The 15,866-nt window shown below is 39.0% G+C and overlaps 1 protein-coding gene across 1 annotated transcript in view; it reads left to right on the top strand.

Moving 5' to 3' along the window:
- clpb (caseinolytic mitochondrial matrix peptidase chaperone subunit B) overlaps positions 1 to 15,866 on the top strand; it is a 40,092-nt gene that overhangs the window by 22,921 nt on the left and 1,305 nt on the right. Inside the window, exons 7-14 of the mRNA XM_038267991.1 lie at positions 115 to 229; positions 9,743 to 9,820; positions 12,322 to 12,377; positions 13,207 to 13,251; positions 14,663 to 14,824; positions 14,925 to 15,081; positions 15,215 to 15,288; positions 15,379 to 15,498. Coding sequence (XP_038123919.1) covers positions 115 to 229; positions 9,743 to 9,820; positions 12,322 to 12,377; positions 13,207 to 13,251; positions 14,663 to 14,824; positions 14,925 to 15,081; positions 15,215 to 15,288; positions 15,379 to 15,498 — 807 coding nt within the window. The remainder of the gene's footprint in view (positions 1 to 114; positions 230 to 9,742; positions 9,821 to 12,321; positions 12,378 to 13,206; positions 13,252 to 14,662; positions 14,825 to 14,924; positions 15,082 to 15,214; positions 15,289 to 15,378; positions 15,499 to 15,866) is intronic.

Raw genomic sequence — 15,866 nt, 5'->3', positions numbered from 1 at the left:
TTTTTCCCTCAGTTTGAAAGCTTCAAGTTTCCCTCAACAATGTCTCTTACACCCCCCCCCCCTCTTTCAGACTCATTAACTCTCTTGTGAGCTGATCTTTTCGTCTCCATTTAGTTTAAGGAGCTGCAAGAGCGTCGGGAGGCAGAGGAAAGGAGGAGATTTCCCCTGGAGAGGAGGCTGAAGGAGCACATCATCGGTCAGGAAGGGGCCATCAATACAGTGGCTTCAGGTACACATTCACACAGAAACAATTATAAAGGGATATTAGAGAGTGCATACAGAAAACAAACTGCTTGTTTGTGTTTTGTACCCTTCTCTGTTGTTCCTCCTGTTCTCCTCTCTTCCCTGCAGCTGTAGGCGGGATTAGACAGACTGGCGGAGGCTGTAATTGGTTAATTGTGATGAATGAGCTGTCTGTCAGATGTGCACAGGTGTTGCATGTGTATATGTGTTTGTGTGCAACTGAGACAGCTGAAGAGGCCAGGCTTGGAGCCGCCAGTTAACACAATTAGAAAGAGAGGATACATACTACAGACCCCATACTCCTCCTCCTTCTCTGCTCCCTCCATCTTTCTGCTTACCCCCTTTCCTCATCTCTCTTTTCCCCCCTTAGCTTTCTATTTTTCTCTCTCTCCTTGTCCTGGTTTCCATCTCACTTGCTCTCTGCTTTAGTCTTCTTTTCTTTTTCTACTGGTTTCTAAATCTGTGCACCAACCCTCCATCAAACTACATGTGACAGAAACGAACGCGGATGATGGAAGATGATTTAAAACGGACGCAAAGAAAAACGCCTTCCCGTCGGTTGGAACCGATGGAGAACGAGAAGCTGTGATGAGAAAGGAGGAGGCTGGATGAGTTAGAGCACAATAACACAGAAGACAGTAAAGAGCTGATATTACAGGGAGCATCCATGGAGGCCATGTGGGGTATTGATCTGCAGATGAGAGAGTGAGAGTTAATGTTCAGAAACGCTTCTGCTGCCTACCGACGAGCCGTTTGTTATCTTTACAATGTTGTACATTTTCTTTTTAGATTTGTGTAGAGCTTATTACTAAAACTAGGTGGAGACATTAGTCTGTAGTGAGGATAGATACTGCAGAGGTAATATCTAACAGGAGAGTAAGATTTACATCTGTTTGAAACTTTGGTGAAAACAAACTTATGTAAAGTGGTAATGGGGAGGAAATAAGCCTCAGAACAGGATAACCATGAGACTTGTAGTGTTTGATGAGATATTGAATGGATTTGTTTTCCAATTTATAGAAAATGCTTAACAAGATATCATAACATTTACAGCTTTGGTCCCCAAAACATAGCGTCCCATTTACACTTGTTTGCATCCCTTAGAAGCATTAAAGATTTTAAAGCGAATTCATTTCCAAGTGTGTAGGCATTTTTTGCATCTTTGCTGTTTATTTTTTGTATACCTTTGCTGATAGGACACTTTGGAACACCCCACATGTTTTCCATAGGAACACTAGGCAGACCTGGTTAGTTAAATTATCAATAGTTAGTACTTCAAAGTATTAACCATCCCATGCTTGCTAATAATGGTCCCCAGGGCCCCAGCGATACACATCCCCCACTGTACTTAACAGTGGGCATCAGGTGCTTGTTTTAAATGTTCCTCCATTTTAGTTTTTCTTATTCAATAGTTCAACCTTCGTTGCATTTGGCTAAAGTATAAAGTTGCAGTTAAATTCCCAGATTTGGCAAAGTTCTCCTGTTTTCATTTGTCATGGCAGAGCTTTTTTAAAGGTCTTCTTACGATGAGGCCTTCTGAACAACCAGTCGGTCATCATCTTATGATTGTATTTGGAACACGGTGAGCTTAAGCTGGTTATCTCAGTTCAGATTTAAAGATTGTTTAACCCTTGCAGTCAGAAAGTTCCAGTTTTTATATACATTTTCTTGATACACTTAATAGCCAAATGCCTTTTTTACTAATCTAAATATTTGAAATCTGATGTTCTAATTACCTCCATATAGATGTTTAAAATCAAGAATCAAGACAGATCGACTGTTTTGTTTGCAGTGGGTGGTACTGTGATGGGGTGCCACCAGTGCAACAAGTCCAGCTGTGTAATTTCCTCACTTCTAAATATTTCATCGGTGGTACTACATCCAATAGAAACCACTGGGAGCAACAGCAGCTCGGCCCTAAAGTGGTAGGCCATGTAATCTGACAGAACAGCAGGCAGATGTTGAAAGGCGCTGGGCACCAACTTTCTCTTAACCCATTTAGGCCTAAAACGCCTGGAAAAAACACCTTAAAAACCTATGGCCGGTTTTAAAAAATACCCCTAAAACCTGAAGTTTTTCTGTAAATTCAGCAACTGTGTCAACGCCTAGTAAATTATTGATATCTCAGCTTCTGTAGCAGATAGAACTCAAAATATATTTTATCTTTGAAATTCTTCCAAAAAAAAAAAGTGAAAAGCAGTAATAAAAAAATAAAAAATTCAACCTTTATTTTTTCCATATGTGATCATGTCTTCATTGAGAATGTGCAATATAAAACGTTTTTAAAATAAAGAACAAACATTACATAAATAACTATCTGATGATTACTTATTAACAGTATTATTATGCATAATAATGCATATGTCTGTGTTATAAATTGCATACAACTTACTTAATAATCTCTTCGTAGCCTACGGCAACACAAGAAGTCCTATGCCCATACACAGCCCAATAAATGTCTTCATCTCCGTCACAGTCACGGGTGACCACTTTGCCATCTTTGCTCTTGTTGGAGTTTGGTTTGTTTGGTCACTGTACCTATTCGTCTCGGTAACAAGATGCATCCAAAGTTCTTCATTAAAAATATGCTCAAATGCCTGCAGCGGTGTGGTGTCTGCAGGCAAATCAACTTTCACTCCAGGTGTGCGGTTGAAAACACTCCGTGCATTGCGGTGGTAGTTCGATTGGTTCAGCGCGTTCAAAGTCATCATTTTCATCTATACCGTCATCAAAGCCGACACACTCCTCAAAATCACTGCCTTCCGACATCTCTTCTCTGTCAAACTCCTCCATGTTTGCTTGAAAAAAACTTCTTTCTTCTTGCTTGACTTATATGCTCTCCCGGCGTCAATGGTAGAATTACGCAACAGCGCCCCCGGCTTGAATGGTAGAAATGCGGTAATGCTTTCCCGGCCTAAATGGGTTAAGTCAATCGACCTCCAAACTCTAAGTGACCTTCAGATTAGTTTAGGAGTAGTGCATGGAGCCTCATGGAATGAGTTTCCATGGCAGAGCAGTTTAATCCAAGCCATACATCTTTAGATACAATGCAAAGCGAGTCAAGTGATGTAAGCAGGCTGCCACCTGACTCCAGAGCAGTGGAGACGCCTTCTCCAGAGTGACGAATTACTCTTGTCTATCATCTGGCAACCTGATGGATGAGTGTCGGTTAGGTTGTTGCCAGGGGAACAGTTTCGTCTGCTTTGTGTCCAGTGTAAAGTTTGGCCTGAGCTGGATAATGTAATGAGGAGTTATTTTTCAGCACCTGGGCTTGGCAGCTTAGTTCATTCAATTCAATTTAGTTTATTTATATAGCACCAATTCACAACACATGTCATTTCAAGGCACAATTACAGAAACAATTCAACCAGATCCTACCGTCAAATTGATTCAAAGTTTTCTATCGAAGGAAAACCAGTTGATTGCAGCGACTCATTGATTGAAGGCAATCCCTCACACCAAGCATGCTTGTAGCGACAGTGGAGAGGAAAAACTCCCTTTTAGCAGGAATTAAACCTCCAGCAAAACCAGGCTCGGTGTGAGTGGCCATCTGCCGAGGCTGACTGGGGTTAAAGCAAACAGAAGCAGACATAAAGAAAGAAGCAAAGATACAAAGGGACTCTGAGACCTGCTTTTCAACATTGATCTATGACCTCAGAAATGTGCTTCTGGAAGAAAGTTCAGAAACTCCTATAAACATTAAACCTATTAAAGCTATAAAGGTTGGACCAATATCATGTTGAACCTTAGGCATTTAGAATGGATGACACTAAATTAAAAAAGCTAGTCAAGATAGATATGCAAACTTTTTAGGCTTTAAAATGAGAAAACAAGCATCAAGTCATGTTTATATTCCAAGTAAGAACAATCTCAGGGTTTAAAGGAGATGCTGTAACACAGTAACGATTTCACACAGTTAAAACACTGTAATGTCAAAGGAAGAAGAGGCCTTGATTTAGGAAATTTGTGTTCAACAAAATGTACAAAGTCCCACATTATCTTGTGAACATTAGTACCTGCGTCAGCTGCTTTCAATCAGTTCTATCAAAGGCTGTACCATCAATCAAACTCTGGGAGAGTCCATGTTGGGTAGTAGAGATCTCCAGATGAGAAAATGCTTCAGGAAAGAGAGAAGGATAAAATCCTGATAAGAGGACAACAAATGGGAAGGGGATGTAGGGATGTAGAGATAAGAACGGCACAGGACTGCGTTAAAAACTGCAGATGTAAGCTGTTTACCATCCGACAACAGATTTTAGTGTTTGTTTTCCATTATTGATCAGTCTGCCAGTTTGTTATTAATTTTCCAGGTTATACAGAGTAATAAAATAGCCTGACAATAGACTGTTTTACGAACGCACCTGCCAAATGAACATTTCTGTTTGAAATACGCTCTGAAGATAAACGATGTCCTAAAACTAAATCTTATTTCAAAAGTAATATTCTACACAAATCGGTCTCCAGACAAATTTTGATCAGGCTTTTTTCTATTTACCTTAAAGAATCGGCACATTGCGTTATCAAAAGAAACTGTTATGGCTGAACAGCAGTTTCCCTCTTATAACTCTTAAGTTAATTTAAAAAAACAGAATTTCCTCTGTTACATTTTAAAGGGTTAAAAGCAATAATTTAAAGACTAAAGAGCAGAGCAAAAAATGTTGAATAATTGGCATTTTTCTTGATAAATTACCCAAAGAACCCTAGTTTGTAGTTCAGTTGGTGATAAATGGTTTTATACCAACTTATTGATTAATCATGTTATTGTTTCATCGTTGCTCATCTAATTGTACCGCCGCATGTGAGCGAGGAAATGAATTCTGCAGACAGTCTGCCGAACTGATTGCTGTTGTAAATATTTTGCAGACCAGACATCCAGAGATTAAAGAAATGTGCGCTGTGTTGTCATGTCTTCAAAATAGTTGTTTCCCCCATAACTCCTCGTGACAAACGGCTTGCCTGCAGCAGGACTCACACACACACACTCACAGTAAAGATACACAAAACCCACATAAATACACACAGGAAGGAGGTTAGATTGATCCAGGTTTAGCTCTCAGGGCTAAGAGTTATTGAAGAGAATCATCCCTCGGTAATCATGTTAGGGCCAACCAGACCTGCAGAATACACACTGCCCTGTTGGTGTGTGTGTGTTGTTGCAGGTCGGAGCCAGCTCTCATTTGTTTTGTGTCCCTTTCCTTTCCCTCTTCTTGTCACGGTCCTCTCAGAAATGTCAGTGTGCCCTTCTGTCAAAGTCGGTCTCAATCAGCTAAAATACACACAAAAACACAGAAGGTTACTCTGTCATTCACGCAGCCATTGATAAAGCAGACAGAGCTTTGGACCCCCACCCCCTCTTGTCACTTTTCATCTCTCTGTCCATTTCTGACACACTCATTTGTTTCTCTGCCTCATTCTCTGTCTTCTTATCTCCATCACTCCTCTGTCTTTCCCTTTATCTCCTTCCACATCTTCACTCCTCGTTCCTCTCCTTATCTCTGTTCCTTCCTCTCTCCTCTTCCTCTTCTTCCTTCCATTCCCTCTTCGATTATCAGCTGGTTTAGCACCTATGTCACATATGCAGTGTCCGATGTTTTGATATTTTACTTTGATTGGGTTGTAATTAGGGGTGGGCTTTTATCTTATCGTTTATCGTTATCGTGATAAGTTGCAAGTCATGATGATAATTTTGATTTATCCTCTAAACCAGAGGTCACGGATTAGCGAACCAGTGTCCGGATCCGGACCCACCTGCTGGCTAATCCAGACCCAACCTGATTTAAAATACTTATAAATTACTGCGTGTTGTCCAAAGACAGTGTCTTAACCTCACTTGCACCGCTTCTCCTGTTAATATGGTAAAGCCCTTTGTAGCGTCCAGCACCAGCCTGCATGTGATACAAATTAGCCAACGGGCTGCTGTCAGTCTGGGTTGCTGCTGCTAGCTGCTTTTAGACACAGCAGGCAAACCTGTGGCAAGCCGGGCGATGGGAAAGAAGGAGACGATTAGGAAAAAGAAAGTAGAGAAAGTGTGGATTGCTGGAAGAACTGCGGTGAACTGGTGAAAGAAAAGTGAAATGGTGTGCTCAAAGATGACCCTGCACATTTAGAGCATGTTTGGCTCAACCTACTGCTGTGAAGCAGGATTCTCCACCATGAACATAATCCAAAATAAATATCGATCCAAGGTCAAAATGAGCATCTTTATATGTGCTTAAGAATGGCTTTGTCGCCATTCAAACCCAGGTTTAAAGTCTTGCAGGGCAGAATAAAGCCCACTGCTCTCATTCAATCATAAAAAAGAAAAGGAAAAAAAAAGGTCAGTTTAGGAGTTTTATAAAAAAAAAAGTGAGTCAGGAAATTGTATATATACCAAACTGAAAGATTGTTGTTCTCTACTTCAAAAAACACATTCGATTTTTAAATGGAAAAATGTTCTAGTTTGTTTATAATTTTTTTTATTTATTTAAAAATTCAACATATAACATGGATGCATAAACACCATTTCAGTGTTAAATTCTGTTTAAAGTAACAGATTATAATTAAAAATGTCTCAGGACCTTTACTGGTTGATGATTTTCTTTATTCGGACCCTGTTGATTTTTAAGTGCTTTTTTTTTAAAGAATTTTTTTCTTTTTTGTTCATTTTTCTTTCATTGAGGCATTGATAAATTTTAAGAATACGATTAAATGCTTTTGTTACAGTATGAGATGTTTAGAGATACATCATATTTTTTTTGTAAATGTTAACCTGAAGAAGCTAAATTTAAATGTGTATATTCTAGATTATGATTTGTGATTGTCGGGGTATGATGGCTGTGGTAAGTCATCATACCTGAAAAAGACCACAAAGAAGTAAAATGTTTTTTTTAATCATAACTTTTATCATTACCATAATAATGTCACCCAATATCGTGATAATATATTAAGTGCATATTGCCCAACCTTAGTGATGATTTTTATATATATATATATATATATATATATATATATATATATATATATATATATTGTTAAGGATCATTGATGCTTTTGATAAATATTCACTCATCAGGTTTTTCCTCTGTGATGCAAAAATGTTATTAATTTGAGGTCTGGCCTGCCTTCTGTTATTTTTACTGGTAACTTTTTTTTTTTTTTTTTACATACAATGGAAAAATTTAAACATGCCTGAGGTTCCTTGATATTGTATTGAATTTGAAAATAGATGGCTGAAAAGACCATCCCCATTTATGCTTTTAAAACACACAGCTAGTGCTATTGAAAGTAAAAACTGAGGAAACTGTTTTTCCACAGTTTTTAGTTTCTCTAAAAGGGTTAAATATCTTGTCTCATGCTGTTCTATGCAGGATGGTAAGAGGCTGGATGCTTGGAACTAAAAGTGAGAATTCAGCTGTTCTTTACTCACATAATAGGTCTTTTAAAACACCTGCCTACATAGGAAGATATGAGACAGTTTGACAGCAGCTTTAATCAAGTTTAACAGGCATGTTAGTCACTATCTGCTACAGCAGCAGGTTTGTTAGCCAATACTGGAAAACATGTCTCTTTTATTTCACTCACTGCGGTTCTGAAACCAATTCCTTAATAGTTTTCATTGGTAGTATTTCTAGAAATCTGGCTTTCAGCCAGTCAAGCAATGCACAGCAACATGTGGGGGAGGGTTGCAGGGTCACTGCATGTTCTCTGACCTGTTATTAGAGGTTCTTTATATTTTATTAATAGCTAGCTTTTTAAAACGACATCTCCATACTGATAACTGTCTATTTTAGAAATGTTCTAATGGTGCTTTGACAGATAAAGAGCTTTAGACGTCAGATCATTCATTGTACGTGCAAAGTCTACATTGGACATTGAGATACCCTGCAGTACTTAGGGACTTCAGAGCATTTAACACTTGAGTTCAGAAATCTGAGTTTTTGCAGCTTGACAGGGAGTGTCAACCAATCAGAATAGCTAATCCAGTAGTTTTCTGGGAAACCTACTCTACATGGATGCTGTGATCACTTCTGCAGTGCTGTCAGCATATAAACAATAAATAAAATAATAATAATCTCTTTTCCTTTTATGTACAAGGAAAAGAGAGTGAACTCTGATCATTATTACTCCACTAAAACATTTCTTGCTGAACTGTGGCAGAAGAGCTTATAAATACTTACATTAACTAAAAATGTTAGCGAAAAATATTCGGTTTTATATCATTGTACTTGCAGTTTTAACCACCAATCTATAAAAAAAAACTTTTACTTCACTGTCAGAGTCGATTAACGGCAGCTGGAAATCCCTGACAGTCTGGCCGGCTTCAGAGAGCTTCCTGGTATACAGAGAGTCTGCCAGTCGGAGCAGGATCATAATCCTGATAAACTGACAGACAAACGACGGTGAGGTTGACTTTTGTGCTCAAAAACATGCTACAGATATTCTTTTTCAACTCATCAAAGCAAATCAAGCCAAGCTGCTTTCTAGAACAGAGCAGTTCAACAACTGGAGCATCTAGCATCCAGAGTGTCTCACCTCACAATGCACAGGCGTCCAAGTTAAGGCATTAGAAACTGGTTTGGTCCAAATGCACCATAAGCAAGAAATAATTGCAGTCCTTTCCAATATGGGCCACATTGACACAGCTGTGGTGATTGGCCTTTGAGATGGTATTCTGCTCTTATGGAATTGTGTTTGGTTATTAAAACTCATAAGGGACTTGTGGCCATACTCTGAAGCTAATTTACACAAATGTCTCCCATCCTTAAAAGGCCAACATGCCACATTACATCAATAACTCTATTGGAATTTCTGGTTCATATACGATGTTATCTTCAGATCTGGTTTAACTGAACCAGGGCGCGTATAGAACGCTGATGGACTCATACTCAGTAATTCAAATAGGTCCTTTTTTGTTCTTTTGCTGAAGTCAACTATGTTAACAATCAATCCACTGGTTCCACTCATGAGCTCACCAACATCCTGAATCACAGGTTCACATTTGGAGGAGCCTGTGCTGGTGTCCGTTTCTTTGTTGAGTGCCTCAAACCACAGTCAAATACTCTCTTTACTCTCCTGCCATCCACATCATCGTCCTGCCTTTGTGTATATGTGGGCTCGGTTGCTGGGGTGATGGCAGGGTAGGGTAGGCACTCCTCTTTAAGCAAGAGTGTGTGTGAGGCTGCGATCTATGCTAAACTGATTTCGCCATGGCCGCGCCAGAGAGGCTAACACAATTACTGCTGGCTAATGGCCCCACTGACTGAGGGGGGGAGGAGAGATGCATCGTGGGTAGCTTTCTGGAGCTCACACGTCTCGCTCTGTTTTCTCTCTCTTCTTCTTTTTTTTCAATTCAGATGTCTATGACCCTTTTCTCATCCCTGATCTTTCACTCTTTGATTAAAGTTTCAGGAATCCTTCCACCCTCAGGTTACTGGGTTCTACTTAAAGAACTTGATGGAAAGAAAAAGGAAACAAATGTTATAAATGGTTTCTTTTCTCTCTCTTTCTCTCTGCTCTTTAGCCATCAGAAGAAAGGAGAACGGTTGGTACGATGAAGAGCATCCTCTCGTCTTCCTTTTCCTTGGCTCATCTGGAATCGGTACATTCTCGTCACACCTCTCCTAAATCCTGCTTTGATCTGTTGTTGTGTACAGCTGGGTGGAGCTCCTCGGTCTCCTTTAAATAATAGCTAAAATAAACGGAACATTTATTTGATTTGTTGATGCATTTAGAGAGGACCTTCTTGTTCTCAAGAGAAATTAATCAATTAACAAAGAAAACTGAATTACAAACACACAGCATAACGGTCTACGTTCAGCAAATATAATTCTCTCTGAAGTATCTCTTTTTTTTTGCTGCTGTGTTTGTGATTTAATTGTTTCAAGTATTGAATAAACAAAGTGTTTACCACGTTACGCTATACGGTTTAATTATTAGAGAGGACAGCAGAGTTGCAAGTAATATAATGACTCATCTCTGGAGCTGATTATTATTCTCCAGTCAAGGAAACATCAACAATCAGACTTTTCCATTTGAAGTTATTCTGACCACTAATAACACATTTCTATAAAATGTTTATAACCCTTTAGATTCTCCATATTTTCTGTGATTGCAGCCAAAAATCTCCAAGTATTTTTTTTTAGGGTTTTGAGAAACAAACACCAAGTAGTTTATACACATGATGTTGAAAGAAAATTTCACATAATGAATTTGAATATGTGTCCTCAGTGTTATTTACTTATTTTTATTTATCATTTTCCTCTTTGTCTGTAAAAAAAAAAAAAAAAAAAAAACTGAATTTAATGAATGTTTTTCTCCAAATGAATCAGTATTATGCCTTTGCTCTAATAAGTTAAATAAAACACCCCTACCTTCAGAAATAACCTCATTAAAAAGATCACCTCACCTAAAGATAAAGTGGCAGAATGAGGTTAATATTCTTAAAGAATATCCTGGCTTTTAAGCTGCTCAATTTATCACACAACTGAAGAATAACCCTCAATATTAGTGGTACTGTAGTTACCGGTATGTCTCAACAGACCTACAAGGACATGGCCGTCCATATCTCCCATTCTTTAACAGATCAGACTGTAGAGAGAGCATTAAGCAAAGTAGGCAAGAGGAAACCATTTCTCTGAAGCTCTACAGATCTAAGCTTTACAGAAGGCAGGCAAGTAGAAAGCCATTATTGAAGGAATATCAGAAGAGGTTCTGTTAGCAGGGGAGATGGCAGACTTGGGGAAGATATGACATCATGATTGAACTTTTTGGGGGGAAAACTAGCACTGCATATCATCCTGAACACATCTGCCATCTGTGCAACATGGTGATGGCAGTATTATGCTGTTGGGGGAAGCTCACCTTTCAGCAGGACAGCATAGCTAAGCATATCAGCAGTTGAATGGTTTAGATCTGTTAAAATGAGCCAGTGACCAAACTGAAATCAGACTGGGAATCTTTGATCAGTACAGAGGCTTTCCGTTAAGACAGACTGCTCTTGACCTTTTTATGTCGAGGACAGACGTGTCCTTATCCTTCCATTTTTCCATTGTATGTTATAAATACTTTTGCAAGACACTATAGCTGCATATCAGAAATCCAAAGTTCCCAATTTCCTTAAATGCATCTTACCTTTGATTACTTGTTTTTAACTGGAGAATTCTGCTCAAACATTGTCCCTAGTTGTGTTTGCCAAAATCTCCATTCAGCACTCTTTCTTTTTCTTTTTTCTTTTTTTAATTGATTAGTATCGACAGCAGAACGTCCCGTCCATTTGTAGGCTTTGTTAGCTACAGCCCCCATGAGCCGCACGCTTGTACACCAGCTGTCAGAAAAGCAGCTGATTGCACATTCAGAACCGCTCTTTGAAACACATTATTGTCATGAGGGAGATGATCAACAGCGGCCCGTGGTTTGAGGAAATGATCTCCACTGGGAATAAACAAGAACACAGAACAGCTCCACCTTTCTACTGCTGCAGGTCTACACTGCGGTACATAGAGTTTAAGAATACTTGGAGTGAAAGTAGGGGCTTTAAAATTAAAGTATATATTTTTAAAAGAAAAAGACTTGATTTGGATGAAACATCCTCTAATCCCTGTAGTGTGAACTTAGCAGCAGGAAGAGAGAGGGAGAGAGATATTAAGGGCCAGATAGATGGCTAAAGAAAGAGAGAGATCATGAAATGACAAGGCAGAGAGATAGATGAGGGAGAGGCAGTGTTCATATCCTCTGTTCCCTTCAGCGACAAACTCTGGCCATGAGACATCAATATTAAACACAGCAACAAGACACAAACCACACAGCCCTCACACACATGCATGCCAACAACAAGACATCAATATCATATATGAGCATTTATATGCAGAATATTTTACCAACAAACATAATGTGTGCTTCAGGAGAGCAGAGATGATTGAATGTTTTATTGGAGTTTGTGTTGGGATTTAGGCCAAAGCACTTAGCAAAGAGAGAAATATTGTCTTTTCGTCTCAATGAGGAAAATCAGTCTCTTAATGTAAAATGCAAAGAAATTAAAATGGCAGCTGAGGTTCCTCTTGTAGCAGATGGAATAAAAGTGACGTCTCTGTTTTGTGACAGGAAAGACGGAGTTGGCCAAGCAGGTGGCACGCTACATGCACAAGGACGTTAAAAAGGTAGGTTGTTTTTGCACATGAATACTCGAGTGTTTTACTGTGAGTGGGAGCAGGTTTGTCTCCAAATGTTCATCAAGCATCCAACCAGGCTCCCGCCTCTGTCTGGAAACTGTTTTAAAGATCTGACTGTTTGGAAACAAAATAAGGACATGGGAAAGTAATCATGTTTTAAGATTTTATCGCTACAGACACCTTTTCTCTTTTCTGTCCTTATTTCCTCCAACTTACATAGTTTCTTTTTTCCTTCCTTACTTCCTTGTGTTCCTTTTTCTGTTCTTCCTGCCTTCTGTCCTTTCTACTTTCCAGGTGTCCTGACTCCATACCTGCCTTTTTATTTCCTTTCCAACGTTCTCCCGTCCTCATTCCTTCATTGTGTCCCATTTTCCTTAACTGCACTCTTTTTTTTCTTTCTTTCGTCTTACTTTCTTTCGTCTTTCTTTCTTTCGTCTTTCTTTCGTCTCTGTCTTTCTTTCTTTCTTTCTTTCTTTCTGTCTTTCTTTCATCTCTCTTTCGTCTCTTTCTGTCTTTCTTTCTTTCGTCTCTCTTTCTTTCGTCTCTCTTTTTCGCCTCTCTTTCTTTCTTTCTGTCTTTCTTTCTTTCTTCATGCATCCTTTCTTCTATCCCAATCCTTTTCTTTATCTGAATTTTCCTGGTATACAAACACTGACCCTTCTGCACAATCTCCATCTCTTAAATTCATAATGAACGATTGTATCTTATATTTTGGGAGGACAATAAATGTCATGGGGTCTTGAAAGTTCAGTCTTAACGTGAAAAAACTCAGATGAAAACTAAACGGGACTCCTCTCTAACTGTGGTGTGTTTGCAGGGTTTCATTCGTATGGACATGTCTGAGTTCCAGGAAAAACACGAGGTAAACCCTTTTATTATTTAATTGAACCAAATGCAAAATTCTATTTTTTATGGTGTATAATTTGTTGAACATCTATATGGTTTCAGAGAAGGGAGATCATTTCAGATAATATTGCTGTAACTCTGCTTTCTGTCTGCAGTGCATCTAAGGCGGTGACATTTTGGATTAATTCTGTTTATGAACTCATAATTAATGCATAAACCAAAATGAATCCTCCAACTGTTTTTGCCTTTTTATGAGGGTTTGATGATGGATACATTTAATCAGGGATTCAGAGTTGGGTTGTGTTTACCGTTAAAAAAAACTCATCTAATCATTTCAGTGCAGCCTACAGATTCAGTATTAAACACCTTAGAAATCTCTGTGATCTGATGCAATAAAAAAGCCTTGATTTGATGAAGGCTAGGTTTGAAAACTTTTGCTTTATAAAAAGGATCTATATAATATGAGAATATTAACATTGAAACTTTAAGACGATCACTCTAGATTTATGAAGTTAATTTATTCTGCATTCTCAGTAGATATCCAACATCCAGTTCTGTTTCTGTCAAGATTAAAAAAAAAATCAGGACTTTAATGTCTTTCTTCAAGCCAATCCTCTGTAAATTCCAGATCTTACGCATGGCTGACGTTTGTTAACAGATTATCCCACCTGAGCTCTGGATTACTTCAGTCTCTCTCATAGGTCCTCCCCTTGCCTTACCCTGCCTGTCAGTTTAGATGGCTTGCTGTTGTACTTGTTCTTCATGGTGCTCTGGGGTTGCTGGCGTGCGTCTTTCTGAAAAGGGTAAAGAACGTTGGGGAAAGTCTGGGGGAGTTCTCCTCCTTCAGCCAACGTTCAACCTGTACAGCAAACCGCTAAAGAAAGGGAGCGTTGAGGGAGGTTGATGATCCCGCAGCTGCTCAACCTGAATTCATTGAAAAACATGCTTTTACCGCAGGAAAGATATGACGAAAAACTGGCAATTTTTGAATCTGCAATGATTTTATTTGTGAGGAAAAATGTTGAGAGAACTGAATACAAATGTACACCGCATGGATTTTTTTCTGTAAAGTATTTTGAAAACCAGGTTGTGTCTTTGTTTTTTCAGTGAAACGAATAATGAAAAAAAAATAACCCTGAGCCCTAATCTCAATCTCTCCAGATGCAAAATATTCAACAATTCTCCCACCATAAATTATAAATAAAAGTAGGCAATGAGTCCATTTTCCAAACAAAATCAGCTTTTTAGCAATCACCGTTCTCTGCTTCGCTATTATGTAGGTTTTTGTAACTGAGATGAAATACATTGGAGTCGGTAATGTGATAGAAATATGAAGATGTTCTACTCGTAGGTGGTATAAAGCCAAAGAGATAGTTTTGTTGCATGATGGTTGATCAGCCTTTTTTCTTCTCATCCTTTCCTCTCAGGTGGCAAAGTTTATTGGCTCTCCTCCAGGCTACGTCGGCCATGAGGAAGGCGGTCAGCTAACCAAGTTGCTGAAGGCATGCCCCAACGCTGTGGTCCTGTTTGATGAGGTGGATAAGGCTCATCCTGACGTTCTTACCATCATGCTGCAGCTGTTTGACGAGGTCCCCTCACAAAGACACGCTTTACAGGTGTTTACTTTCTAAACCCAGCTTTGGTCCCACTGGCTGATCTGTCTTTTACAATGCTGCCCCCCCCCTGCAGGGACGTCTCACAGACGGCAAAGGAAAGACCATTGAGTGTAAGGATGCCATTTTTATCATGACGTCAAATGTTGCAAGCGATGACATTGCCCAGCATGCTTTGCAACTGAGGCAGGAGGCTGAGGAGGTCAGTCGGAGGAAGCTGGCCGACAACCTTGGTGAGAGAAACGCTCTTTAAGATTTAAACAGTCTTGTGAATATATATAACTCCACTCATTTATTCTGATTTTTTCATACTAACAAGAATAAAAATAATCATTATTGTTTGTTTTTTTTGTTCCTGTTTTCCAGAGGATGTACAGAAAAGTGATGACATTAAAATCTCCCAACAGTTCAAGGAATCCGTGATTCGGCCCATCCTGAAGGTGCGAACGGAAACTCTCATTTTGACCAAAGTTCAGCCACGGCTGGATCTGGAGACGCACCACCTGTCATCATTCTCTCTGTGATTATAGGCTCATTTCCGGAGGGACGAGTTTCTCGGTCGGATCAATGAGATTGTGTACTTCCTGCCGTTTTCTCACTCAGAGCTGCTGCAGCTGGTCGGCAAAGAGCTCAACTTCTGGGCCAAAAAGGTTAAGTAAACTTAGACTTAAACAGGTTTATTTTGTCATTTTGTATGCACAAGTGTAAACAAAAATACATTTAGTTTAAAACAGCTCTAGATAAATTCATATTTTAAAGTGCAGCCTTGAAAACAGTAATAAATACATAAAACGTAGGAAACTTATGTGCATAATTTTTCTTTTAAATGACTGTACCTGGCATTTGGTATAGTTATAGGATTGGTTCATTATTCATCAAGATGTTTTATGAAACAAAATATGATTATTTTAACCTCTGACAGTGAACTGCTGCTTCACTTGTGAACTTTTTGTCTTGGTTTGTTTACTCTGTTCTAGTGTCGTCTTCTAGGAGCCTCACCCACTTTACTCTGCAGCCG

Source organism: Cyprinodon tularosa, unplaced genomic scaffold (assembly GCF_016077235.1).
Source record: "Cyprinodon tularosa strain WSP-4 unplaced genomic scaffold, ASM1607723v1 ctg69, whole genome shotgun sequence".
Taxonomy (NCBI): Eukaryota; Metazoa; Chordata; class Actinopteri; order Cyprinodontiformes; family Cyprinodontidae; genus Cyprinodon; species Cyprinodon tularosa.
This window is presented reverse-complemented; position numbering and strand designations above follow the sequence as displayed.